General features: G+C 43.7%; 1 protein-coding gene across 3 annotated transcripts; it reads right to left on the reverse strand.

Moving 5' to 3' along the window:
- Window positions 1-368: 368 nt before the first annotated feature.
- RBL1 (RB transcriptional corepressor like 1) lies at window positions 369-27,835 on the reverse strand. 3 transcript variants are annotated; one of them, XM_042021668.1, is made up of 22 exons: window positions 27,829-27,835; window positions 27,571-27,704; window positions 26,451-26,651; window positions 25,060-25,124; window positions 24,840-24,968; window positions 24,588-24,748; window positions 23,815-23,864; window positions 21,988-22,171; window positions 20,436-20,602; window positions 18,469-18,581; window positions 17,827-17,930; window positions 17,145-17,282; window positions 15,398-15,562; window positions 15,090-15,225; window positions 11,855-12,121; window positions 9,559-9,737; window positions 7,067-7,243; window positions 5,589-5,660; window positions 5,319-5,403; window positions 3,339-3,505; window positions 2,756-2,920; window positions 369-2,513 (listed from the first exon to the last, which is right to left on the reverse strand). In XM_042021668.1, exons 2-22 carry the CDS (start codon window positions 27,621-27,623, stop codon window positions 2,343-2,345), a joined length of 2,949 nt encoding a protein of 982 aa, XP_041877602.1. In that variant the 5' UTR covers window positions 27,624-27,704; window positions 27,829-27,835; the 3' UTR covers window positions 369-2,342. The 3 variants fall into 3 exon arrangements, with proteins under 3 accessions (XP_041877602.1, XP_041877603.1, XP_041877604.1); XM_042021669.1 differs by lacking the exon at window positions 27,829-27,835 and having other exon boundaries at window positions 9,559-9,683; XM_042021670.1 differs by lacking the exons at window positions 26,451-26,651; window positions 27,571-27,704; window positions 27,829-27,835 and having other exon boundaries at window positions 24,840-24,868.
- Between the last annotated feature and the right edge of the window lie 6 nt (window positions 27,836-27,841).

Consider the following 27,841-nt stretch of genomic DNA (forward strand, 5'->3'; position numbering starts at 1 on the left):
GTGCTCAGAGGTTAACTAGGAGCCCATAGCTCAGCTCTGCTGGAGTCACGCCTGCCTCTGGGGGCACATCACCTGTCACTGCAGGGTTCTCTCCCTTTCGGTGTTTTTTTGGTGACTTCATGTAATACATTACTCACCTTCTCCCAGAATCCACACCATACTGAAGTAGAATCAGTAAAGAAACCTCTGGAGGAAACTTCAGACAAAACACATGAAATATCATGAATTTAAACAGAAAAAAAATCCCAAAGAAATCTGAGGGAGCATAAAAATGATGGTCTTCGACATTACAGAAAATGCAGATAGAAGGCATTGTTTAATAAATTAGCACAGCAAAACAACAGGAGATACAGCAACACAGGTTAAAATACTTTTCAGTTGTTTATTATAAAATACAGATTTACATGTGAAGGCACTTTGAAACCGTTACAAAATTTCCATGTAAGTTGTTGTAGCTGTTCAAGAAGCCCAAAATAGGTTTTAGATCACCTAAAAAGGTGAAAAATTCTGAACTGCATCCAGTTGTAGTATATTCATTTTGCTAATGAAGAAACACTACACCTAACAACAGTTAATCAGGATTTTGGCTCCATCAGTTGTCTACCATCAGAGAGGCAGTAACAGTGTGAGGAGCAGAGATGCCAGGAGATCTGCATGTGATATTGAATTAAAACCATGTCAATTCAACTCTCATCATACAATTCTATGGAAAGACTGATGCCATCGTGCCTGACCATACATTTCCTATCCAGAAACACTGTAATCCTTCACTTTTTATCTCAAAATCTGAAGACAGATATTAAAACTTGAATAAAATTAAAGGAAATTAAGAATCTACATTAAACCTCCTCCCATGCATGGCCATTTCCTCATACTGCAGCTCTCCATAGGCAAGCACCATTTTTTGAAAGTAAAAAAGTTCTTAAAAAAATCAAATATTCAAGTAGTTAATGAAACAAAAACAAGTCTGTAAACTTTCTACTCCTTGCTGAGTAGTGTCCCTGCACACCTACACTTAGTAATCAATTTCTCCTTCCCCACTGCTGGCTAGATTCATTAGCTGAGGCTGCCCAAAATCATGGCAGTGTTCTCCCCTGGAGACGTGGATCTCACAGCATGTACTAACCCACCCAGCCAATGGAGGGAACAGAGCCCCTCAAACAAGTCCTATGTAATTGTTGCTGGTTTTTTTTCTGTTCAGTTACACAGAAACCAAAAATTACAGTGCTGAGAAGTTTCTCTATTGCTCTAACCTTAAATACAATTACAAAATATGATCAAACTACTGATTTACAGTAATGAGTAAACCTTGACTTTTCTCCATTTTGGTAAAATAGACCCTACCAAATCCTCAGCGTTAAAAACTCAGTCACAAGAACTGGATGCTGGAATTTATACTTTTCCAGTGAATCCAAGCCTTCAACAGCTATAAACCCTCATACATACACATCTCCTTATGTGATGGGCTTACATTCAGTGTAGATACTACACAAGAGGCCAAAGGTCTTCACGAAAATATAAAACAGAGATACAATTTGTTTAATGAATTTGTGCATTTGAACAGCTTTGAGATGGCCAAGCCCCAGCTGCTGATTTCAGCTGTATTTCCTCATGAGTGAGCTGCCATGCATATGAACAGCATCTAGGGCAGGCTGTTCTGTGGCTTCCAACATGGAACACCCACTGGCTCAAGAGAAAGGGAATTCAGGCTCACAGAACTGCATCTCAGTGCTTTACCAGAGTCCAACCTAAGTCACCACTATTTGTATTTTTAGATTATTGCCTTTGTTACTGCAAAAGCTGCCAGATCCATATCACAATCTACACTTTAACAGAAGTTCTGACAGTTCAAAACTGCTCAGCTCTTCCTGAAGCAAAATAATTAATTTCTTCTCCCTCCAGTTAATCCACAGTAAAATAATGCATAAAATTCCATATTCTTTTCAAATAAGGCACTTTGAAAGTTTCTTCTCCAAATACCAAAAGTTTGAGGAAACTTTACTCATTTCATTCATTTCTTTATTGCTCTTACTCCAACCATAAAACCAGTATGAGAAGCTGAGTTACACTCAGAACTCACGATGCTCCAAGTGAGGCTTGAGAACATCCAATATGGCTTTCACAGAACACTCTTTTGCTTAAAACTGCTCAGTGTGGCCTTTGGGAATGAAGATCACTGGCATTTCCTGCATAACTCTAACTTTTTGTATCCTGTGGAAGTGAGGTGAAAGTTCAGTGTTAAAGGAACTTGGCAGTTGTCTATATACAAAACCAAGAAATAAATAGCACAACAGCTGTATCCATCTCCGTAACTTAGAGATCTCACAGAAAACAGACGTTTTTTAGTGATTTGCTCTTTCACTGACAACATCCTGCAGACGTTTTAGTAGAACATCTTCGTTTTCCTGGCAGAGTCGCTTCGTGGGCGATTCAGTGTCACTGTCAATTGTTATTGCTCGCTTCTTACTCCTGTGTTCACCTTGTTTTATCATATTGTTGATGTCCTTCAAACTCTGCGATCAATACAAAAACAGAGTTACTCTATTTCAAACTTGCTCTGTGTCTGAAATATCAGAGAACAACAGGTTATCCTGCACCTCTGAGTGATGGAGTCTACATACAGAATTCTACCTTTCACCCCAAAGTGAGAGACTATTCATTGTAACACATCAGAACTGCAGTAGACCACATCCTAATTAAAAGACTAATTACCCTTTCTCAAACTGACTGCTTTCAGCCTTGTTTTTCTGTCTACCTTGGAAGGGCTGCCATTGAATTTGTAGAGCAGAGCAGTTCGAGGCGTGAGGCAGGCGCCGTTCTTGTGAGGTGACACGTACACGGAGTGCTGCTGGGAGATGCGCCGGGGAGACACCGGCTGCTGCCGGATGCTGGGGAACGGCGACAGCGGCGGCGCTTCCATCTGCAAGAGAGGACACACCTGCACAGCAGCTCAATCGAACACGCCTGAGAGCAGGAACTTCACAGAAGGAAAGATTAATACACTTCCAGATCTTCTTTAGAATATTTTGTCTTGTTACAGTGAAACAACAGATCAAGTACCGATCAAACAACAGAAATGATTTTCCAGATGCCTTACACACATAGTCCACAGGCATTTGAGCAAATAGGTGTTGCATCAATGTAAAGAAGCTGGAACTGGGTTTGCAAACTGAGCAGCATCTGCATTTGTCCTCTTGAAAGGCTGTTAAAGCAAGTGTTCATACCCTTACCTGCAGCTATCTGACATGACCCACACCAGGTGACAAGACAAAGTTATTGACATACGTTTAACTGCCATGAAAGATGACTCTGCGAGTTATTAATTCCAAAATACTTACCACATGATCCTGGTTTGTGATATCATACTTCAGTGCAAATGACTTTACTCTTCCTATGTAGACTGCGTTATAGAATTTAATAAGATCTCCTCTCTCCTCTGTTTCTGACTCACTCGAGTTCTCTGCTGCGGATCGTCCCGAGGAGCTGCCAGCTTTCACAGATGAGTCTAACAATAAGAGAGCTTCAGATTTCAAAACTACAGCATTGGCAAACCGGGCACTTCAGAGTTGAACTTACGATGTCCAGCTGGCAAGAACTTGTCCATAAATTGACCAGTCAATGAGAGGAATTCAAGAAATGTGCTTGAGCCAGGACCAGAGTGTGCTGCAGGTGGTTATGAACATCAGCAGGAGCTACCAATCGCTCTGAGCAGGCTTGTGGGTTATGGCTAAAAAGGCCAGTATCAACCTTTATTCCAAATTCAGAAATAGCTGTAGCAAGAAACTGTAGCACAGCTGACCCCTTTTTCCATGCTTATTTTGGGAAGTGGTATAAAGCCATTACTTGCTCTTAATACTAAGTTTTAAGCAGTATGACAGCTCCCAGCTTTTGGCTTCTGTGAAAGTCTCTAGTGATCAGCTAGCAAAGAACAATTTGGTGCTCAACTCAGATCTGCACCAAGGAAGTCATGACACCATTTGTTCAGGAATATTCTGTTAAGTGGGAAAAGCTGCAGCCACACAGCAAGTGTATTTCTGTTAATGTTTGCTCTCCCCTAATTAAGCTGAAGTGCTACTGAATACAACCTTCTATGTCTCCTCCAGACTTGCTGTCTGCCAAGTAAAACAGAGCAGCACACAATAAAGTCTCTGGCCATCAGTGCACTGAGACAAACATCAAAAGCTCCAGCTGACACCCATAAGTGACTCTTTTGTCCGTTTGCCTTCCTTCTCTCACAACACAAGCACAGCTCCTGTGAACTGGTGTCAAAAGAGCAGGAGTTAATTAAGAAGAGTCCATAAACTGAAGAAAGTCTGGTAGGAAAAGCCACTGAAGAACTTTGTAACCAAGTACATTTGTCTGACAAAATACCAGAGCCCAGTGTCACTTCAGATATTCCAAGACATCCAGTAACCGTAGAGGTGTTAGACAGAATTCAGATGAGATCAGCACTTTCCTGGACCCTGGTAGAATCCTCAACAGGCCTTTAAAATGGCTCTAATACTCATTAAGGCAGATGAATCCCACCCACTGGGAATTTACCACAAAGAACAAACTAAATTCCACGTGTGTCCTGGCTGCAGATCTGCTCATGGGCTCATGTGTGATCTCCTCTGCTCATGGGCTCATGTATGATTTCCTCTGTTCATGGGTTCATGTATGATCTCCTCTGCTCATGGGCTCATGTGTGATCTCCTCTGCTCATGGGCTCATGTGTGATCTCCTCTGCTCATGGTTTCATACATGGGCTCGTGATCTCTCACTTTCCTGACATGTCATTCAAAACAGCCATAGCACAATTCTCATGTTTTTCTCAAATACTACTCTCATCCCCTTTCTTCTCTAACCCAGAGCAAAGAAAATATTACCTATTTAAAAGAAACCTGAATGTAAGAAAATGGTGGTCCTGGAGAGTTACCATTTTTATTTTCTGAAACAAGTTCTCCCTAAGTCTTCAGAATAGGTGATATTAAAAAAAAACCACCATAATATTCCAGGTACTGTTTATCTTCATTCTTCTTTGTTATCAGTGTTGCTGTCCAAGAAGAACTACAGTATCACTGACATACTAAGAAATACTTCAACCCTGAGCAACCAAATTTAAGTAAATGAAATTAAACAACTAGGAAGTGTATTTTCCATATCTAATACACAGGAGAGCTACTGACAAGATGGTTTCTTTTTCAACAATACATTTATTTTTGTTTAATATACTTAAAACTGTAAAACTTGCTCCATTTCTTAATACTTGACAGTTCAGTTCTTTAAAAGCCCCCAAGCATGTTATTGAAAAGAGCAGATTCCTTTGCTGTACTCACCTTCTGTCATCTCCATATCTGGGTTTCCATTTTTGTCCAATGGGACATCACCAGAAGTATTTCTCAACAAGACACTCCTATAAACCTACAAGACATCAGGGAAAAACACTCTTATCAAGGAAAGCAAGGAAGTCAGGAGACTAGATGAAATCAAACTGAACAGGAACGAGTATTACACTGCAGAGGATTTGACTTTCCTCTTATGAGCACAAACACTTCAAAAGCCACCCATGAGCTTTACAGAAAGTAAATGCAATGCTCTTGACTTACATGGCTGTTTGCTTGTGGCTGATTTCTGTAACTTTTCATTATGTCCTGAAAAGTTCTTTCCTCTTTGGTTACCTGGAAAAGAAAAGGCTGTTGAAGACCAAGCGCAAGCATGAAGGCCAGGCTGCTCAGGTCCAGTATGCAGCTTTTTGATTAATATTACTATGGATACATAATTTTAAAATTTATCTCTGGTGATGAAGAGTATGAAAACACCAAGGATTTTTCTTGTTCAGGAATTCCTTGCTTCTTAGCTACTAAAGCTTTTTATTGCTTATGATGCTTTCCAGACCCTTCTTCCAGTGACACTTAAAATTAAAGAAAGGAAATATTATAAAGTCAAAAATGCCTTTTGTGAATTTGGAAACTGGATCCCTTAACTTTTCTAAACAGAAAGTGGGGAAATCCTGAATCAGACATTAGGCAGGTATGTACACACATGCAATTTCACCTTGCTTTTTTATTTCAAAATAGCTCATTTGTTAAAGCGCTTCGTTTTCAGCCATACATTTGTAATTTTAAGAGCAGACAAACAACAGATTTTGTAGTAGGAGCCAGGTGACAATGTATCAGTGTCTCTGGCTAAGCTGTCAGGTCTCACACTGCACTGGAGACAGCATTCAAAAGCCTGTGTTATAAAAAACCTCAAAACAAATGACAAATTACACGATAAAATACAGAGCACTGACTCTTCAGTGCTTTGCTATCAGCATTGACATCAGGTGAGCCTAACCCATGCTGCAGTTAAGAGGACAGGTAGTCACAATTTAAACATCAGTGTCCCTCCACACATAGTGCTCCTCTTCATTTGTCTGCCCTCAAGAAAAGGTAATCCAGCCTCAATGGAATAATTTCACCCTCAAAACTTTTGTGTCTGAATTAGGCTTGATGGACACTGTAATCATCAGCTCAAATTTGAGTCAAACCAATAGTCCAGTTTCATAGTCCAGTTTCACACCACCTTAAATTAAAGCTGGCAAATGGAATAAGAAATGAAGTACAAGTAACAGGCAACCACCTCAATTCCTCAGCCTGAATCATCAAAAGCTAAGAGAATTTTTGGGGAATAGAAACCTTCCTAAATACAGTTTCTCCTGCAAATTTCTGCACCTGCCTAATTCCTTAACTGTAATGGAGTTTTTAGTTCAGGTTATACAGATTGTCAAGATGACAAATGGGACAGAAAACAAATACAGGGCAATAAGACCACACAGTGCTTTGCCTGTGTCAACCAGTGCTCACTGTGAATGCACTTGAGAAGAGAAGAAAAACTGTCAATAATTTCCATCAACAAGCCAGTGAGCTAAGATATGCAAAACAAGGGAAAAACCATCCTGGGACTTCATCCACTTCTTCGAAGGAGCTTCCCCTTCCCTCCAGTAATATAACATGAATGAATCAGTCAAACTGTAAATGCTCAACACACCTGATGCTTTCAACTGAACATAAAATTCCATTAATTTCTTAAAACTGCGTGTTACCTTCGCCATGATATAAAAAGCACAGAGGAGGAGCTGGTCCAAATGTCTGTCTTTCATAAGATCAGCACAATGAACCAACGTGAACTCAAAGCACGTCCATATCTTCCTGCGCAAGTCATTGGAAACATCCAGCTTTAAGCACAGATCGCGCAAGCGCACACTTGCCAGATGATACACCTGGAAGGAAAGGACACACAGGAAAGAGCGAAGCCAAACAAGCTTATCCAGGCCTGCAGAAATAAAAGACCTCAAAGCAGAGCTGTTCTCTAAGGGTCACAAAGATAATTAGAGGGAAGGAACACCTCTCCCACGAGAGAGGTCTGGGAGGGTGGAGGTTGTTCAGCCTGGAGAAGAGAAGGCTCCAGAGAGGCCTCAGAGCCTCTTCCACCACCTAAAGGGGCTCTAGAAGAGCTGGAGAGGGACTTGGAACAAGGACTTGGAGTGCCAATGGCTTCCCACTGCCAGAGGGCAGGGTTAGATGGGATACTGGGAGGGAATCCTTCCCTGTGAGGGCAGTAAGGCCCTGGCACAGGGTGCCCAGAGAAGCTGTGGCTGCCTCATCCCTGCAAGTGTCCAAGGCTAAACTGGATGGGGCTTGGTCTAATGGAAGGTGTCCCTACCCATGACGGGGGGGGGGAATGATTTGATCTTTTAGGTCCCTTCCAACCAAAACCATTCTGGAATTCTGGGATTCAAGGACTAAGTTGTCCACTCTTCAGTTGTTGAATCTCTAATCCTTACAGAAAATCCACCTAAAAACATTATGCCTATAGCTTCGATACCATGATGCCTTTTTCCTGGTCTTAAAATCAAGAGGCATACACGGTTAGAAGGGGAAAAGGGATTTTACCTTGGTATTTATTCTTAAGGATCCTTAGGTGTACACGTCCAGGTCATGTGCATCGAGATGCACCCCTCCGAGTCTTTCCCTGTGTCTCTCTTCTCCCATGTGTTTCCGTGTGTGTGTGTGTGTGTCCCCCCAACATTGGGTATAACATTATAGGCTTTTCTAATTAGCATATCTATCAAAGATTCCCCAATGAGAGGCTCAAGTGAGCTCCCCCTCCCCAAGGAACCTTCCCCTGGATGGTTCTATCTTGGTTTACAGAATATGTTCTGGAGAGGACCTTGGAGTCTGGGGCACACTGATCCCTGGCTACGAAGCTTCTAAGATGTTGAGTCTCTTAGCTTAACAAACAAGTCTAAGAATGTAGGCAAAAAGCACTAGGAATACAGAAGCTGTAAAAAGGTGTAACAGGGGTATAAAAGAAAAAGGCAAAAATCTTCATGGCATCAACCATATCCTTCACTAACTATTTAGGCACTTTCTTTATGCTGGAAAGCAGGAAGGGGTAGTGTCATTTTCACTTTCTCTACTCAACAGAAGCAAGAAAAGAGAGTAGGGAAAAACTGTAATTGTGAGTCTGATGATCACTGTAAATGGAAGGTCGAAATTTAAAAACGTGAAGTCAAGGTTTTAGTTCTACCTCATAACTAAGAGGAATATGTTACCTATGACATGGTTAGTCAAAGACTTGAAGTACTCCCCAGGTGAGAGTAAAACTTCCAAAATGCAACGCTCTCTACTGGCAGGTGGCTAATCAGTTCTTAATCCTTTCTCAGAGAAACAGCCTGTACTGGCAAAACTAAAGAACCAGTAGTTCAGACAAAGGAGGTGGCTTACAAGTGTTTCCAGAAATTATTTTTTGTATTTAGATGTACCTTAAAGATTGTTCATTGTAGAATTTCTTAAGTTGTATTGTAATACAGATACCCTCAAAGGGGAAAACCTCTGGAAATGACTTCTCTAGTAAGAAAATAACAGCAAAAAAAATCTAGTATTTTTGAGAGAGATTAGTTTAGGGATCTATTCTTTGCAGCCATCCAGACCAAGTTATCCTGCCTCCTCCAAAGACCCCTCACACAATTCACACTGAAAACAAAAGCAACTAGGAGCCATCTGAAGCTTCTCTGAAGCACACCCAGTTCTTAATTTAACCTTTAAATCCTGCAACACTTCAAACTCATTCTTTCTAGAAACCTTTAGCTACTGTGTGATTCATCACTGCTTTATGAGCCCCCAGCCCAGCAAGACCAGCACTGCTGGGCAGACTTAGAAGTGGCAAAAGAGAATCTCCAGATGCTAGATCCACAGCAGCGCAGCTTTGAATGAGCAAGACACAGGAGAATCATCTCATGTGAGGTATGTCTAACCCTTGCAAATACAGGGACATGAAAACAGCCAAGAGAAGTAAAATCTACCAGTATGCCTTTGATATTTATTTACAGAAGCTCCTAATTAAAAAGAAAAAAAAAATCTCATGGGTGGAAAGAGGAAAACTGCACTCTCTGCAACACTCAACATCTTTTCCCTTCTTCAAGGTATATAAGAACTACATGGGCCAAGGGAAAGGCACATGGAGACTGAAAGGTAATGGGAGCTGGACAGGGACGGCAGAAGTACAGCACCACTTCTGAGTAAGGACACTCACCTTCCTGTAGAACAGTGCCAAGGAGCCTGTTCTCTTCGGTTTGCTGGCTGCTGGCAGCTGCACTTCTTGTGCTTGGTTCCCAGGAGGGTGGCAGGGAGCCTGGGCATCCACTTTACATGGCTGGCCTAAATTAATGGAAATGGGGATCAAGGTGATCCCACCCATGTCATTTGCAATACCTGGAGAGGACACACACACCCAGAAATAAACTGGTTGCTCTCCTCATGCTGCAGAGCCAAACAGCAAATCAAACTCGTTTATGAACATTTGATACTAAAGACATTTCATCCTCTATATTACAGTCTAAAAAGACTCTGTCCCTCAGAGTCTTCAGAAATGGTAAAAATTACATTTCTGGCAAGGTTTAAAAGGTGACTCTGAATGTGAATGATCTTTTCTAAAGGTCATCTGAAAGCACGAAGTTTACAAGAAACCACAATTTCTGTACTTGGTTTTCCACTCTTTTGGGGGAAGGTGGGCATTCTTCTTCTTCAAACCTGACAGCATATCCTACACAGTCCTCATTAGTTTCCTCAGTAATCGAATTTTCTGGCTGAAAATCTCCTTAAACATGAGACATGCAGAGATTTCTTTTCATCTTTAACTGTAGACCAGATTTTTAAATTAAGAAATGGCTATAAACTCATTGCTCATGCATCATTTTCAGAAATATTCAAGCATCACCCAACTTCAACAAAACAGAAGTCACAAAGTATTTTGCTAATGTTAACATGTAACCCTTATCCAGAAGTTCCAGAGCCTTTTGAGATTATAACAGACCAAATTAAGACAAATTGCAGTAAATCATTATTGGAGCTGAGAACCAAAATACTGCTTAATGTGTGAGGTATAACTGGAAGGAGCACAAACTCCATGAACTTTTCTTCAAGAGGAGAAATCCTCAGTGTGCTTGCCAGGGATCAGATGTCTCCAAGGAGATGACATCAATATAAACTTAAGCTTTTTTGTTGTTGCTGGAGGTTAGGATTGCTCCTTTTGTTTTCTTTCTCTCAGGGAATTTTCTCCCATAAGTTCCCAAGAGACAATAACGACCAGTACTTACGAGAGAGAAAAGAAGTTGTGAAGATTGAGGGGAAAGGTGCAGCTGGCTACTCTCTTTACCTGGGAGCTTTTCTCTTTGGAAGGGAAAAGGTACCGTGAGATTTTGGCTCAGTGGTGAGGGGCTGGGCTCAGCTCCTTGCCCTCTCTTGCTGTTGGCTTCGGAGGAGGACGGTCGAGCTGCTGTGTACTGGGGGAGAATTCACTGCTGCCGCCAGAGCCCAGCCCTGTACTGCTTCTCCTGCCATGGGTGAGCCTTTGCTAGTGAGACCAGCCATTGAACTGGGACCTTACTGGTACCCTGCCTCACCAGAAAGGACCCTTGCCATCTGTTTGGGTTCCTCAGGGGAAAAGACCCCGACCTCGACCCCCTCCCCATTCCCGGAGAGCGCATCTCCCGGCTGCGTGCGGCAGCTGCTTTGGGAGCCCACCTGCCGCTGCCGGGCCCCGCTGCTTTCTGCCGCTGCTCCGGCTCTTTCAGTGCACGTTAACCCGACCCCCCGTGCCCGCCGGGACACCCCGCGGCTCCTGCTACGGCTGTGGAATTTTCTGCTACGCTTTGTCTGCCACCCGGGTGCGCCCGGCTCCGCTGCGGCAGCCGCCGCTCCGAGGTTCCTGCTGCGCTCCATTCCGGCTCCCGAGCGGCACCCGAGGGGCCCGGCTGCCCCTGGGGCTTTGCCAAGGAAGCCCCTTTGCCATCCCTCCCGCCGGCCCGGCCGCCATCACCGCGTGCAGAGGCGGCCGAGCTGGCGCCACAGCGCCCCCTGCAGGCGCGGGGGAATCCCCGCAGCCGCCCTGCCCGGCCGGGAGCCACCAGCGCCCCTGGCGGCCGCGAGCGGAGCTGCACCGAGGGGAAAGGGCCTGCGGCCGGGAGAGGCCGGCCCTGGGCTCTGCTGCTGCTCGTTGGTGCTGCCGGCGCTGCTGTTTGTGTGCCTTGGCACCCACACACACACCAGCAAAGAGCTGCTGCTCCTTCTCCCGTAGCTCTGCCTGAAAGCCCCTTAATTTCAAAGTGATCATAATTTGGAGGGAAGGGGGTCACATTTTCCATTCCAACGGAGGTTTCCACCTTCCTTGGCAGACACCTGTCCTTCAAACCAAGATAGTTGTTGTTGACAAAGTAACTGTTTTTTTAAAAAGAAAAAGCAATACATGTTCAAGATGCATGGTTGGTCTAAGCCTATCTTAAGAGCAAGGAAAACATCTAGTAGGGAAGAAAAACACCAGTAATTCTTACCATGCAGTGGGATAGTGACCTTCTGTCCTGCTTTTCCTGGTCCTGTAGCAGTTGTTATGGTCAACACTGTCTGGCCAGGAGACGCTGACGTGTTTTCAGTACCAATGTTTGACGCTGGAGCAATTGTCAGCTTAGTTCCTTTCGTTACGATTTTTTCCATCTGCATTTCTTTGGGGCTGTCATCTCCAAAGAGCCTTCTCTTAGCACTTCCAGCTGTAGGAGAACTGTAGCGCTCGTGAACGGAGATTGGAGACAATGGCTGCATATCTGGCATGTCAAGGAAGAAAAAATAAACCCAACAAAATCTTAACAACAGCAGCTTAATGGGAATACTTCTGCAGAGAAGGGGAAAGGCCACCTTCCAACTTGTATTGGGTTGACCCTGAGTTGATGGACAGTCTTTTAGACCAATGACACATCTCACAATTTACATATTTAAACGGCACAGAAAGGCGGGACTTCCCCTTTTTGTCCGAGCTCGCCTGCTGGAAGGTGGGGGGGCTCCGAGCCTCCCGGCCCCCTCGGGCCGGGCCGGGGCCACTGCCCCTTCCCCCCTTCCCAACGCTGCAGCACGGACCCTGGATCACTGCGGGGGGACTGTCCCAGAGCCGCAGGCAGCTAAAACCAGCCATGGACTGCTCACAGCTAAAACCAGCCATGGACTGCTCACAGCTAACACCAGCCATGGACTGCTCACAGCTAAACCCATCCAGCGCGGCTTCTGGGGACAGGCAGGTCCTTCTCCTCTCCATGCGGAGCCGGCGGAGCCAGCGGGAGCCGGCGGAGCCTCCTGTCTGCAGCCAGCACACTTCGTGCCGAACTGAAGAGGACACCGTGCAGCCAGCAGCACAAAGGGAGCGAGGCTTTTCCCCACCGTAAAGCCTGAACAAGAACACTCTTCAACACGGCGGCGTCAGAGTCAGAGAGAAAGAGAAGTGAGTGACGTGAGACAAAGCTGAACATGGCGATGGGAGAAAAGAGGGCGGTGCCGCGATTCTCGCGCGGAGCTTAAAAAACCTTCTTACATGCCATGGTAAGAAACTGTAATACCACAAACTCTTTGTCTCTTTAATCCATTTTGAAGAACATGGGGGGATGGAGCATCCTCGTGTGGCCTGTGAAGATTGTGAAGAGTGCCTATGCCAGGCTATATAGAAGTAGTAAGAGGCTGTTAGAGACTTGTGGTGAAGAAAAGCCTTTGTGTGCAGGCCAAAATAACTTATCCTTAAAAAGATTAATAACCCCATGTGATGGCCCATGTTTTGCAGTGTGAAGGAACTGTGAGATTTTTCATGGGAGAGATGTTTTTACACACAGCAGATTGATTGTTTCTGGGTGGGTCTGCTGTTAGTAGCAGTTTGGGAACCACATGCAACTGAAGAAAACCCTTTTTCCTTAAGCATAAGAAAGAGACTTATCAAGAACTGGAACACTGACTAAAATCCCATGTTCTGTTATCCTTTGTGCGAGCTGGGTAAAAGGAGAGAAGTGCTGGAAAGTGGGGGGGGGGAGGGATTTGGCTTTAATTTTTTTGTTATTTTCTCTTTACTTTTAATTCTATTAGTAATAAAATTCTTTCATTGTACTGCAACTGTTTAAGGTTTGTGCCTGCTTTGCTTTTCTCCTAATTCTTATCTCACAGAAGGAAAAGAAGTAAGTAATTAATATTTTGAACCAAAACCACTACACAACTACACCACCAGAGATCACTTGTAGCTCAGGCCTGCTCTCAGAGTTCACTGTTCTGAAGTGATAAGAACAATATCTACAGTCTGACTGACTCCTTTTATTTTGGGGTCACCCCACACGGCACAGCTCTGCCATCAAGTATCACATGGAAGCTGAGCAGCCACTCTGATCCACAGGGACTGAGGAACACGCAGGATCACAGGTACTCACTCCAGTCAGCTTAGCAATCAGTAATATTTGCAAGCGTTACTCCTGTGAACACATTCCTCTACAGGAACCCTGCCCACATCCCTTGGACATGCTGTCTTCCCTGTGCTCTGGCTTTCAAACTCCCTCTAAACCGACCTCATTCGGTTGACCCCACCCTCACACACCCCCAGTTCCTCTCAGGCTTTTCTGTTGCTTTCAAACATTTACTCCAGTAGTAAGCCTGAAGTACACAGCACTAATGTACAGGCTTCTGTTCACAGGCTTTTTGCATTTCTGCTGCAGTCTGTGACAATACCAGAGACAACAGTTTCCTATTTCCCATGAATCAGAAACTGTCTGGATAACTGGCCAGGTAAGACTGACTGGAGACCTTACTTCCAACTCTGCCAAGATGATTCTCTTGGTACCAAAGACAAATAAACATTTCCTATCCCCACCACTCTCCAACTGAATTTAGGAGAAGCCTCTAGTACCAGATCCTCATATACAAGGCTGTGTCTCACACAGCCTTCCCCATATATGACACCATCTCCAATCTGGTTCCTCTTCCATCAAACAGGGAACCCTAACACTTACAGCAACTGCTTGTACATCTCCTTCCTAAGGAGTATTTTAAAAAACACCAAACAGTCTTGTTTGTTGCCAGAAAAACACCGAAAGAGACAACATTGCACAACCCATCAGTCCATGGTGCACCTGCAAGAACATACGGACCAGTGTCTGTGATACAATGAAAGCAGCAAGTCCTAACTGGAGAAGCACGCAAAGGAAACAGCAGAGCTGGCGCTGCTTCTGCACCCTCAGTGTCAGGAGACAGTTCTGTGTGAGATCCAGGAATCTGCAAAGAGCAGTTCTTCAGAGGACAGAACACTGCAGGCAAAGCATTGTCCTCCACCCCTGCACAAAAACAGTTCTGTAGGAAGCAGGAATAAATGTAGTTTTATCATGCCATTAAAAAAAAGTCACCTAAAATCCAGTCAAACCCACTGAGAATAAACAAACAGAAAGCAAAAAAAAAAAAAAGAGCCTGGAAAAATCCAAACATCAATGGACAGTAAGTGATTAGATGACAACCTGCCTCAGAGTAAGGTCACCCTGGCATCAAACCAGCAGCAAAATCTGCTCCAGTCCAGAAGGGAAGCACCATCACCACTGTCTGCTGCCAGTGAGTCACAGCACTGGTTTGACTGGGTGCATCTAGACATTTCCTTGATCAAATAAGGGACTTCACAATTCCAAATGCTCAATTCAGATTCAAGGTTGCTTTTTGCAACTACAAAGAAGTTTAAAACCCCAAATTCACAGATTCAAGTAATATCAGAAGCCTTGAACATACCTCGTCTTAAACTCCCACCAAGATCTGTTCGAACCTCTTTCACTCGAGGATGAATTATGGGAGATAATGGCATCATAGGCAAGTGCCCAAGCCCACTTCCTCCATTGCTGGCTTCAAAATTACTGGGAAATATTACCTGGGAAATAAGAAATGTCAGGGTAAGATAACAAATTAATTTCCCTTCTTTGTGACATCTATTAATAGAAGATTTTCTGCAGTAATGGGCTCATTTGAACAGTTTTCTGTATAAAACAACAAGTGAGAAAAAGAACATGAATTTCCTAGTAACAGGAAGACAGATCACATACTTCTTCACAGGTTGGGACTTTGTTTTCTGAGGCCTCAAGTGCATTCCAGAGTGCCGAGTTCCGAGTCCAGGCCAGACTCTCCAGAATCTGCTCCTCGATGCTGTTGAGGTGCTTCACCATGTCTCTGGAAAGTCCTTCCTCAGACCGAATCAGCACTTCAATAACCTGATGGCAATGACACACACACACAGAGCAATGTCACATCACTCATGTTTAACACCATCAAACTGTTAGTTATTTCAGGCTCCTGTTCAAAACATCAACACAGAGTGCTCCAGCCTCCTCCTCGCATCTTCATCTTCCCCAACCCTCTTCTGGTCCATCATTTTTTTTACCCCCTTTCCCAAAGCAACCCAGGAGCTGGAAGAGGACAGCAGATATGCCATCAGTGCAGAACAATCCACTCCAGGGGTTTTTAGGGTCCTCTCTCACCACTTCTAACTGTGCACAAGTGAAAGCACTGGGCACACGCAGCACTGACCTGGGAGATGTGAACAGGTACAGCTGCTCAGCAGGGAACGTGACAGCCCCAGCATTCCAGCTCTCCTTCCTCTCAAACAAGCAGCCCATAACATGAGGAGCTGAAAACCACTGCTTAAAGTTTAATTTAAGAAGCACTCAGAACCCGTAAACATGGACAAATGGGGGTTGAACAGAGTTGACCGATCCCCTGCAGTATCACACTCCAGCACAAGAGCCACTCTGGGTTATTCCTACCAGAGGAGCATTCAGCCTGTTTTTCTAAAGCTTCAGAGATGGAAATGCCATAAAACTTCCCTGGAAGATCTACTGATACATTTAGTTATTCCTGCTACAGAAACTACACCCAGAGAACAAAGTTACAAATATCACAAGTCTCTCTTGTGTGAGGCCTTTGAGAGGGCAACTTTTGTCCAAATAAGCGTGCTGCAAGGATACTGAACAGCTGAGAAAATTCAAATCAAACATAAATATGCTGCACAAAGTTGCATGTGCACCAGTTTTGATGGAGGCTCCCAACAGCCACAGCAATATTGACAGATTTGTTACAGCTGCAGTACTGCCCTACAGCTGAGGAGTAAAGGAAAAAGGAAGGACAGACTATGAACCAGCTTTTCCAAAGGCTTCCATTTTTTGGTCGCTGTCATCTAAACAGAACTACTCGATTTATTCAGGACTAACCCCAGTAAGCTGCTAGGAATCCAGCAAAAACTGGAGGCATATGGATAGGTGATAAAAGGATTGAAGTAGTCAAAAAACAAGTTACACTGGAGGTGGGGGAAATACGGTTAAATAAAGAACAAAACCAGAGAACACCCTGGAAAAGATATTCTGCATTCTGTTACATAAAGAAAAACCCCCAAACTTAGCAAAAGCAAGCCTGTGATAAGTAGTAGCAGCCAAAGGCAACATTTCAGAGCTGTATCTGCTATTTCAGAACTACATTGCAGTCAATAAATATAAATATCAACAAAATATATGCTTGAATGCTTTAGCCTAGTAAAAGCTCATCAGCAGTATGTTACAGATCAGTACTGTTTACAAAATGGGGTTTTTTGCTTTGTATTTCAGCTTCAGCTCTGGCATTACACCTTCCAAGTAATACATTTCAGGACAGCCAGAATTTAGAATAGGCCTAATGCATAGTTAATATCAGTCCTTGTTTTACCTCTTTCCCTAGGGAGGAAGACCGTCATTCTCTACGACTCTCCATGCAGTAATGTGCCATTTTTAATACAGATCCTGTCCTGAGCCAATGTTCATTTACCTTATAGAAATAGAATGGCCTGAGGTCAAGAACTTCAATGATCCAGGGAAAGGTGCGAGGGGAGCTGTAAGCGAAGAGCACAATCTCCAAGCAGCATGCCAGGAGGGAGCGGTGAAAGAGATCCTGTTCCAGCAGAGCCTGGAGAGATCACAGAAAATGGCACTGGCCTCAGGTTTGGGAAACAGCAGCTGGAATTTTGTGGCACTAACATTACACAGCTTATTGTTGGAAAGAAGTTGGCTTCTTCTCCCATCTACCACCTCTTTTTCACAGGGAAGTTGAGGAGACCAGAAGTACAGTAACACCACCAGAACTATCAATTTTGCATGCTGTGGACAAATGAACTGGCCTCCTTGTTGTGCCTCATAAAGCAGAGCAAATGCAGTGCTGTCAAACATGAAGTACTGATACTGTTCATTGGATAAAGAAGAGAATAAAAGTTATCTGTCCAAAAAGCTGTGATTCTAGAAGGCAGCACAAATTCAGATGTTTAGTTATGACAGTTATACTAGTTTAAATAATAGGAAAAAAGACATTTTGGCAGCTTCCATGTATTTCCCCGTTTTAGCATTAACAACATACACAGAGTGCTTTACAGTGCTTTGTTCTGGAACTGCCTGAAGATAAACTCCAAGAAACAGTCACAAAAAGTGTTCTACTCTTTCACTGGTTCTTTACTTACAGTCAGATCCTTCCCATGCAGTCTCCGTGTTTCTTGCACCATTATGGTCTCCAAGATTTTATAGTACAAGATCTCTGCCAGTTTTAATCTGTTTACAGCAAAATCTGAAATTTAAAACCAACGGAGATGAAGTCCAATGCCACTGGTACAAAAGGTGTTAAGACTAAACTGACCAGCACCTGTCCTCATCCAAAATAATAGTGCATGTGTGTATGTACAGACTTTGCAAACAAACAAAAAGTTCAGAAATCCACTAGTCTGAAGCACAGCATGAAATTCCATAAATATTTTAAAGGATTATTTATTGTAATATTTCTTGTGATGTAATTTTGCCATAATAATTTACCTATTTGCTTTCATTTTCCTTTAAATTTTAAAGCTAATGAGAATGCAAGTTTACACTTGTTAAGAGTTGCTTTTCCATGACTTCTTGGTTATCCCAGTTTGAACTGCAGCCTTGGGTTTACTCTTCCATAAATTTTTATTCTTTACAGTGTACTGTTTGACAGCAGCAGTTTTCTGTTTGGGTGTATCCTGGGATAAAACCAGCTCCACTACATTAAATACAAAGAACAGTAGAGGTATGCATTCTGTTTGCCCTGGTTTAGCATTTTGAAACACCCCATGCCTTTCACTCCATACCTATGTGAGATCCTGGCTGCTCATCTGTTGACTGAGTGTACCTGCAACAGAAGGTCTCACCGATTTCCTTCACTCTGCTCATGATGCTTTCCATGGGGCTGCGGGCACAAGACCTGAAGCCAAAGGCAAAGAAAGCCTTGTTTGTATAAATTAATATCCAGTTAAAAAGAATAAATATGAAGAAACAACAACAACCATAAAACCAAAATATAATGACAAGCCAATTATACTGAGCATTCCTCATCAGCAATAACCTGTATTACACAGACAGAGGAAAACATAAAACATACACAAGTATTGTGTCCTCTCTTCCTAACAGGGCCAGGGGGGATATGCAGATCTTGGAACAAACATGGGAGAAAGCAACAACAACAGCAGTACAGTGAGGAGAAAGATGAACCTGCCAGGAGCAAGGCAGTGGTAAGGATGCCACAACAGGCACCCAAGCAACCAACGGCACCCATGAGACCACACAGGCCAGGCTCAGTTTGAGGGAGTGCAGAAAAGCTCAGAGGCAAGAGGCAGCAGCATCTTCCCATTTCCTACCAGGACTGAGAGAACTGATGAACTCCACATTGTCCCTGTCATAAAAAAGGGCCAGAGTATCTCTGGCTGGAGATGCTCTTTCTGAATGCTTCTGAATTTTCTAGCAACTCTGTTTTAGAGGACAGTGGCCTGTAGCTGGTGTCAAATTAAGACACTAAACTACTCTGAAAAGCCAGAACTAAAATCAGCTAAGGTTTCTCTTTGAACAAAGCCTTCTAATTAACTTCAAAGCTTTTTCCATGGAATTTTAATTTGAAAAAGAAAATACTGAAAAGCATAGAATATTACACAGACCAAACTACAGTTCCTCCACTTCTTCCAGGGACACAGTATATACACCCCAGTGCTTGCTCAGTTTGTATCCAAGATGAGCAAAGTACTCATCACAGCTCTTACCAAAGGCTTACTCAATTCTTGTTCCCATTTTAATATTTACCTCTCTCTTGACAGACTGGTTTACTATTTGGAACAAACACGTGTTTTATTAGAGATTACAGACACATTAATGTCTTAACTGTATAGTATAAATAGTATCAGTCCTTACAAAATCAATCAAAGAAACATTCAAAACAAATCCTGCTGAGCAGTTGTAAACTTTTAAGAATTAGTGCTAGGAAAACTCAAATATACATCACTCCAAAGATGAGAACTGTAAGTAGTATTTTTCACTTGTTTATGATGGTTACTTTAAAAAAACATTGCTTCTGCACTTGAAATACTAAGTGCTAATATTAAATGTCCATTCTGATTTATAAAAATACACCTGGAGACCTTATACCATAACACAGCAGGACCTTAACTTGGAAAGATATTAGGAAAACACCCAGCATCTTTACAGGTCTTTACTATTCAACTGCTGTTTTTATGAGCTATGCTCAGGGAACAGCCACCAGAACATCCCCAGTGGGAAACACAGCTGCTGCTATTCAAGGTCAGCACTGACAGTGACCAGGGTCACTGTGAGGCTCATCCTTGTGCCACAGGGTTACACCAACACACTCTGAAGTAATGTGAAGGAGAAATGGGGAGCCTGTAGGCTGCTTTTAGTTTTAACTTCCCAGCTGGGAGTGAAGACTGCAGCTTATTCACCTGAACATTTCCACCCTCCTCCAAAACCTCTGCCAACGTGGTTACCACATCTTTTAATTGAGAAGTACTCCTTTAAAATGTAAACAAACAAAAAAGGCATTTGGCTTTCAAGCAGACAGACAAATTAACATCAGCAAAAGCTGAAGCTCCATTAATACAACAATGGTGACAAGTCAGATGGGGGTTCCTTCTCTAGATGGGATCATTGAGAAAACAGAAGATCCTTCAACAGTAATACAGAAACACAGACCAAATTATTCTGCTCCAAAGGAAAAAAAAGCCAAAAGATGAGTTTCTGTGTCAATGGGAGCAGCTGAAGTGGTCATACTCACTCAAAAATAGCTGTAAGTTGTTCACTTGGTGCATTTTTCAACCCAGCCACCATGCTCTGCAAACGGCTCACGCTCTGTGTGGCCGAAGCCACGGGAGTGATGACAGCTTCCTTTTCTCGCAGGTATCTTCTGCCAGTCAGTGGAGTTGAAGGTGCAAATGACCTTTTCTGTCAGACAGAGAAAAATAATAAATAGAAATCAGCCAACAAAACTGATTCAATAACCTTCCAAATGAGCATCTCCTGCAAAATTCCTTCGAAGATTAAAATGACCACTAGTACAACCACGTGAAGGCTTCATCAAACCTGTGAGCTCAGAAGTGACTGAAAATGAGCCAAAGTTCTCCCAGGACTCCATAAATATAAAATATAACAAATCTTCAAGCAGCCAAAATCTAACGCAAAGGTTTTTTACAACTAAAATACAGTAAATTAAGAGCTAAAATCCTAAAACCTGTAGATTTTTAAGCTCATTTGAACATTGAAAATACAGGGTGAGGAAGAGGAAGTACACAGTTCCATTCTAGTCCCTGACTGCATTAGCTGGGTGACACAAGGAGTGGGTGGCAGAGCTGCACAGGAGAGGTTCACAGGAAAACATTCCTTGGGAAATGGGCCTCCCTTCATCCAAAGGATGATGCGGCACTGAGCAGACTGCACTCACCTATTTGTATCCTGCTCTCTGGAAGTGACATAATAGTTTTTGGATTTAATAATCTGAACTGACAACATTCTGAAGATACAAGGCAAATAATGAGAAAAGGTTAAGCCTGCAGTCATTATGCATAAACAGTAATATTATTATACTACAGAAACTGAAGCTCAGAATTAATAAAACCCATGCCAAACCCCTGTCTTTAATTTGCCTGAATATGAAATACACCAATACTTGGGAGAAAAAGCTAAGACATATGATTCATTTATACTAGCAACAGCATCTTAGAGTTAAGAATTATTTTTTAATTGACATATAAATCAAACAGCATATGGTTCTTTCACACAGCCAGTACTATTTTTCCCCTTATCCAAGATTAAAAAGTAATCAAGCAACTGTTTTCCTGCATGCCAACTTCATTAAATACATTTTTCATTTTTAAACACAGTGAAACATTAACTCTGTTTATAGGCTACTTTTTGTAATGAAGAGACTTTGTTGAGGTTTATGCATGAATCTTTTTTTTCCATAGAAGAGTAGGAAAGTTGACTTTTCCATTCCTAAGAAAGGAAACAGTGGGAGAACAAATGAATTCAGTGTCAAGGTTCAGTGCTATGATTATGGGGTATAAATGAAGCTATGACCTACGTATTTGGGTATTAACTACATACTGATTTTTCTCGGAAAAAACCAGACTATACACATGAAAGTGCTCTCATTCTGTTTAAGGAAGAGTTATTTTAAAAATTCTACAGTAAAGCAGATACCACCTTTTCTCCTTAGCAAGACAGCACCATATCCACCATCTTCCAAGTCACCTCAAGGATTCAAAGAGTATATAAGGATGGGAAAACTTGAAGGAGAACTTCAAGTGAGCTTGCCATGTTAAATGAATCACCTTTTCAAAATGCTGCTGCAGATGACATTCCACGTGAGTGCTTGCTGCCGTTTTCTCTCCTGGTACATCTGCAGGGAATTTTCGAGTGCCAATTTCTTCTTCAGCATCAGCTCCCAGGAAAACTCTCTCATCAAAGTCACCCACCGTCAGAACATACTCTTCATACTCTTTATTCAGTGCTTTGCTGAAAAAGAAACCCAGGTTTGATACCAAAGGTGCCCGAGGAGTGCAGGTAAAACCCAAAGCAACACAGGGTCAGAGTTCCATGCTCTGGACAGCAGGGCTGTTTCCACCTCCCTGAGCAACCTGCCCCTGGTCATCCCTGCCTGCCCTTGGACCCAAAACCTCTCCAGGATCACTGCAGGGATCACTCTTCCACCAGCATTTGGATCTCAGTAAGAAGAGGGAAAAAAACAACTTTGTTTTCACACCAGTTGTGAATAAACCAGTCTGGAAGTGCTCAGCTGGTCAGAGGTTAAATCTGTGCACACATGGAGCAACCAATGAGAACTGCACCCAGCTTGCTCTGCTGGATTTCCAGATTTGCCACTGTAGCCCATAATTTTCCTAACAGTGCAGAGGAGGGGAAATGGAGGAGTTACCGGCCTGGGTTCCATTTCTAAAACCCCCACTGGCACATGAGACCAAACAAATCCTTCATTTCCTTTATTCCAGCAAACCCCACTGGAAAAAAGGAATGCTTAATCCCACCAAGGCTGTAAAGCTTTAAACATGTACTTGGGAAGTAGAATGTAACTCCTGGATGAAAATCAGAAATGGCTTGTGTCAATAAATCCTGCCTGCAGTTGGGCCAGGAATGCAGTTCCAGCACATATAATAATGGAATATAACAATGAATTCATGACGCAAGCAACTCTGTGATCCCACAGGAAACCTGACTGGATCAGGTTCAGCTTCCCCATGTCTTTTAGGAAAAAGTAAAGATCTGTGGGAAGTTGGACAAAAAAACCCCCCAGAGATGCTTACAAGCATCTTTTAGATGTCAGACTACTTGCAAAAGAACAGGGACTACTGCATCATTCCCTATGACACCATTACTGAAGCAGTACTATTAATTTTTAAGTAGAAGAAATACTAAGAGAAATTCAATGTTCAGTGATCAAAGAAACATGAGTTTACAACTAAATTGAGGTGCTATCTGCATTGTTAAAACAATTGAGTCTTTGCTCAAAATTCCCAAAGCAAACCAATAAGTTAAAAGCTCACAAACAAAAGGCAAAAACAAATTAATAAGTATTTTTGCAAAAGGCAAAAAAAACCCCACAAGGATTTTTTATAGGTTGCCTTTAAAGTAGCTTTCAGAGGTGAATTCAAAAAGTTTCTGAAACAACTACACTTGCCTCCCACAGAAATTGTTCACCTCTTTTTTGTGGTTTTGCAATTGTTGCTTCCTTTTCTTTTGAGCCCATCTGCTGCATCCAGATTTACACACTCAAATAGAGATTGATAAATAAATTGAGACATTTCCCTACTTGGGCATAATATGTGTACAGAAACATATCTGTGACCTTCAGAGCCAAGGTTTTGATTTGCATTACATTATTCCAAGGTTACAGTTCCAGAAAATCAGAGCAAGCACCAAAGAAAGTGACATCAAGAAAGAACCTCTGCAGGGTGAACCCCTGACATCAGCCACACCTCAGATCCAGAAAGTGCTTCAGCCAGAGGGAAACTTTGATGGTCAAATAATCAAAACCCATTAGGTATGGCAAGACAAAAGAACAGGAAAACTGAGCTTTAGTACACAAAGGCCTGTGCTTTGACATGAACCAAGCCCTATGATTAAGAAAAAAAGTTGTAACTTACCTATTTTCTATAAAGTTGCAAAGATTCAACAGACAATCTCCTTTTAAGATCTAAGAATAAAAAGCAGAAATATCTTAGATAATAAAATAAAAACTGTTCCAAGTGTTAGGGCATGATGGTTTTAGTCAAAAAGAAATGAGATTTAGGTGCATAACTGGACTCTTTTTTGCCTAGACCAAAGGGCTACACTGCCATTACCAAGACAGAGTACAAAGCCCAACTGGATCCAAGCTCCAGACAAATCCACTGCTCAGAGCCAGCCCTGCAGTGTAACATCTGCTCACTGCTGGGTTAGGGACTGGCTCGATGGGCAACTACAAAGAAGCTTCCACATAGCATGGAAAACATTTCCAGGGTCAGAACTAGACAGGTCTGCAACCTCAGTCTCTCCTTCCAAAGCATTTTGCTCAACTTCAAGACAAGCAGCAGGACCCACACTCCCATGACAGACATCCCATACAATTATTTCACAAGGAGATCCCTTATTTTGCCTGAAGAAAACACCATCCTTCATGATTCAGTTTCACACTGCCAAGACAGGAAAGCAAAGATTCTTCACCGACATAAAAAGCCGAAACAGAGGAGGCCTTACAGCACCCAGCATGAAAAGCATGAGGGAATTCTGCTCCTGCTAAAATACAAAGAAAACCTGAGCCAGCCCGAGTTCCTTTGCTCATTTCCTTTGCTCTCCCCTGTGGAACCTGCAGGACTTAAAACGGTCTCGAGACCATCACAGAGCACCACCATGTGCTCATAAAACTCGTGAGCTGTACCTTCCTATCAAACAGCTTTGCAATGTATGGCTTGAAGTAGTGCTCCTTTATGCCTTTGGCTTCCACGAGGAGCCCGTCGTGCAGCTCGCAGAGCATGGCAATGATGCAGGGAGGGTCCTCGGAGGCTTTGATCTCCAGAGTGTGGAATTCCACGGGTAAGCCTGGGAACAAGACAACCAACCTTCAACCTCATTTCAAATGAGCCAAGAGAACAAAGCACAGTTGATTGTAAATAATCTGTCCCCACCATACCTTTAAATGATGGATTTAGCAAATCTCTTCTGTTTGGACACAGAAGGGCATTGGCAAAAATCAGGTCCAAGCAGCACAGAAGTAAATGATAGGAATTTACTAAATCATCTCCAATCATACGGAAATTACCTTTAAGAGACAGCACATCACGTCAAGCAACACAACAGAAGTTCACAGCTGGGAATGTATACAAACCATGCAGGCAAAGCAACCAGCCTACCCTTAGTGTACACAAAGAGAGTCCAGCAGAAGTTGAAGAGATCTTTGACGCTGCATGGCACCCGCCTGTCAACGAGAAAAATGGGGGGAGAAATTACTCTTCAGTTCCAAGAAGCCAAACCTTGTTCTACAGTACAAATTTCATTCCATTTCCCTGCTCAAAACAACAGCTGGAGCTGCTGTCTTAATTCCACACTAAGGCCCAGTCTAAGCTACACGTCCTGAGTTCAGCTTTCACTGCCCAACAGACAGTGCCTGACCTGGCTCCAAGAGTGTCCTGCACACATCCACAACTTCTCGGCCCTGTTCCCAAGCCAAAGGCTGCCTCTGACCCTGCCACACTATTCTGCTGGTGTCACCTCCCACAGAACCCTCCTGCAGCCACAGGTGGGGAGGCGACAAGGGCTATATATATTCCAGTGATGGTTTCTCCTAAATATTTTACTAAAGCATCAGCCATCCCTTCAGAACAGGCAATTATAGCTTGTATTACAGCTCAGCTGCTGACTCCTGTTTGGAGAAGAACTATCCAAGCCCATGGACATGGAAGAACAAGGAAGACGTGACTCAGCCCACAGAGCAGCCAAAGTGGCAGTGGCACCAACCACCACCGCCCTGAGAAAGGAACAGAGCACCCAACAGAACACCTCCCACTGCACTCTGCCTCTAGATGTGGAGCTACACTGGAGCATTGTACCACAACAACTATCCCCCCTCACATCCAGAGAACCCACATGAACTGACAAAAACACCTTGCACAGCCACAGCTCGGCTCCCTCATCCCCAAGGTTACATTCTCACTACAAAGCTGCCACAGCTACATATTCTGCAGGGAACATGGACAAGCTCCTTTCAGAAAGGCAGACGTTCCATGTGTGTGTGGAAGATGACACCAACCACCCCCAAATTTGCCATAAAAATGAGCACATCATCTGTAACTTCCTCCCATTTGGTGTTTCCACTCATCTGGCCACCACGGCGAACACCTGGCAGCGTGGAGGTCACGGGGATGTGACACCCCCTGAGCAGAGGGATCATGGCATGATACCGACCCCCTGCCAGCACTGTGCCAAGACAAAACTCTCCTGTGCTACTTGAGTTATTTCTGCTAAACGTTTAAAGTGTTGATCTCACTGTACCTTGGAGCTAACCCACGTCATGGTACCTCTCCCCACCACACCCTGACATTCTCACTGTGGGACAGTTCCTGTGTTACAGGAGCTGGATGTGAAGCCCAGCTGACCTGAGCTGCACCCACCGGGGCCAGGGGTGGCTCTGCATTGGCTGCGTTTCAGAATCAAACAGACCACAGCCCTTTGGCAATTAATTTTCATAAACTTATATGGGGTATAACTCTTTCCAGGGAAAAGTCATATCAAATCTAAAAAATACCTCTGCTTCCTGCTTCGATGCGGTTTGGAAGTTTCTTCATAGGGGTTTTGAAATATATCAAAAAATATTGGTTCAAACTTTTTGAAAATCACAGTTGACACTTCAAAATTTCTCTCCAGCCTCTCAACTCGCTCTCGGAATTCCTGGGGTAGGTTTGACATGTCCATCCACTTCTTCATTTTGCTAAAAAACTGAATTAAACTTAAAAGAAAAAAGAAAAATCTGCTTTGAACTTTAACTAACTTACATTCTAAAATTTTTAAAAGCCAAAATGCAACATATTTATTCCATTAATGACTGACATGATTACTATGTAGGTTTACAATTTATTTTGATAAGACTCCCAAACTGTATATATTACCAGCCTCTTGCCTTTTATCACTCTGGGGTTTCTCGACCCTCTTTAAGGCATGAGAAAACTAATTTGATGTGGAGGCTGCCAGCATGGCTGTGTAGAGCAGGGCAGTGGTGGAAAGTAAAGTGCAGGCGCAGCTCTGAGTGTGTTGAGGTGAAGGCAGGACAGGCAACAAAACAAGCCAAGAGTCAATGCCTGTCAAAGTTACCTGCACAAAAACCTGTCAGCTGGAGGTGTGAATAACTGACAACCCCTCCGTCAGCTCAGCGGGGAGCGGATCTTTAAATGGAATGAGCAACATTCCGAGCTCCGTGTTCCCAGGTCAGAGCCACAGCGACACGGGAGCTGCTGCCGGGGCCGTGCAGAAGGTGAGTTCTGTGCTCACCAGTGCTGTGTTCCCAGAAAAACCAGCAGCTGCCAGCACACCGTCGGGATTTGGCCTGAATCCTGAGTCGGACACACGTTGTACCGGGATGGCACGCGCCGAGGTGTTTGTGGTCAAATTAACTACAGGAAGAAACAACTGGCGTGGGTGGAACAGCTGCTGGTCCAACATAGGTGGTTTCCCAAAGGCTTGAAGTTGGAAATTACGTATTTGCATCTAATTTCCATCTGTAATAACAGCGGATTTACTGCTTTTACCCTGCCGCGGCTGGCAGCGCTGCGAGCGAAGGAGCGGCACCCGGGTTAGCGGCTCTGGCAGAGCACTCCCGGTGCGGAGCGCTCGGCCCCGGCAGGAGCCGGCCCGGCGGGCGGGGCGCTCACCTGAGGCGTGCGGAGCGCAGGATGCGGGTCAGGGAGACGCCGTTCCCCTCCATCGGGCTGCTCCCCACGGTGGGCACGCGGCTCCGGCGGCAGGCGACGTACAGCGCGCAGGCCAACCAGTGCAGCGCTTCGCCCTGCGGGCACGGGCGCACCGGTCACCGGGGGGGGGGCCGCGGTCACCGGGCAGCGCCGCGCCCCGCGGGCTCGACCGGGCGGGACCGCGCCCGCCGCCGCCCCCGCCCGCCCGCCCCCCCTCACCTCCAGGCTGTAG

The sequence above is a fragment of the Corvus kubaryi genome, unplaced genomic scaffold, assembly GCF_017639235.1.
Source record: "Corvus kubaryi isolate FWS band 111438036 unplaced genomic scaffold, C.kubaryi_AGA036_p1.0 37157, whole genome shotgun sequence".
Taxonomy (NCBI): Eukaryota; Metazoa; Chordata; class Aves; order Passeriformes; family Corvidae; genus Corvus; species Corvus kubaryi.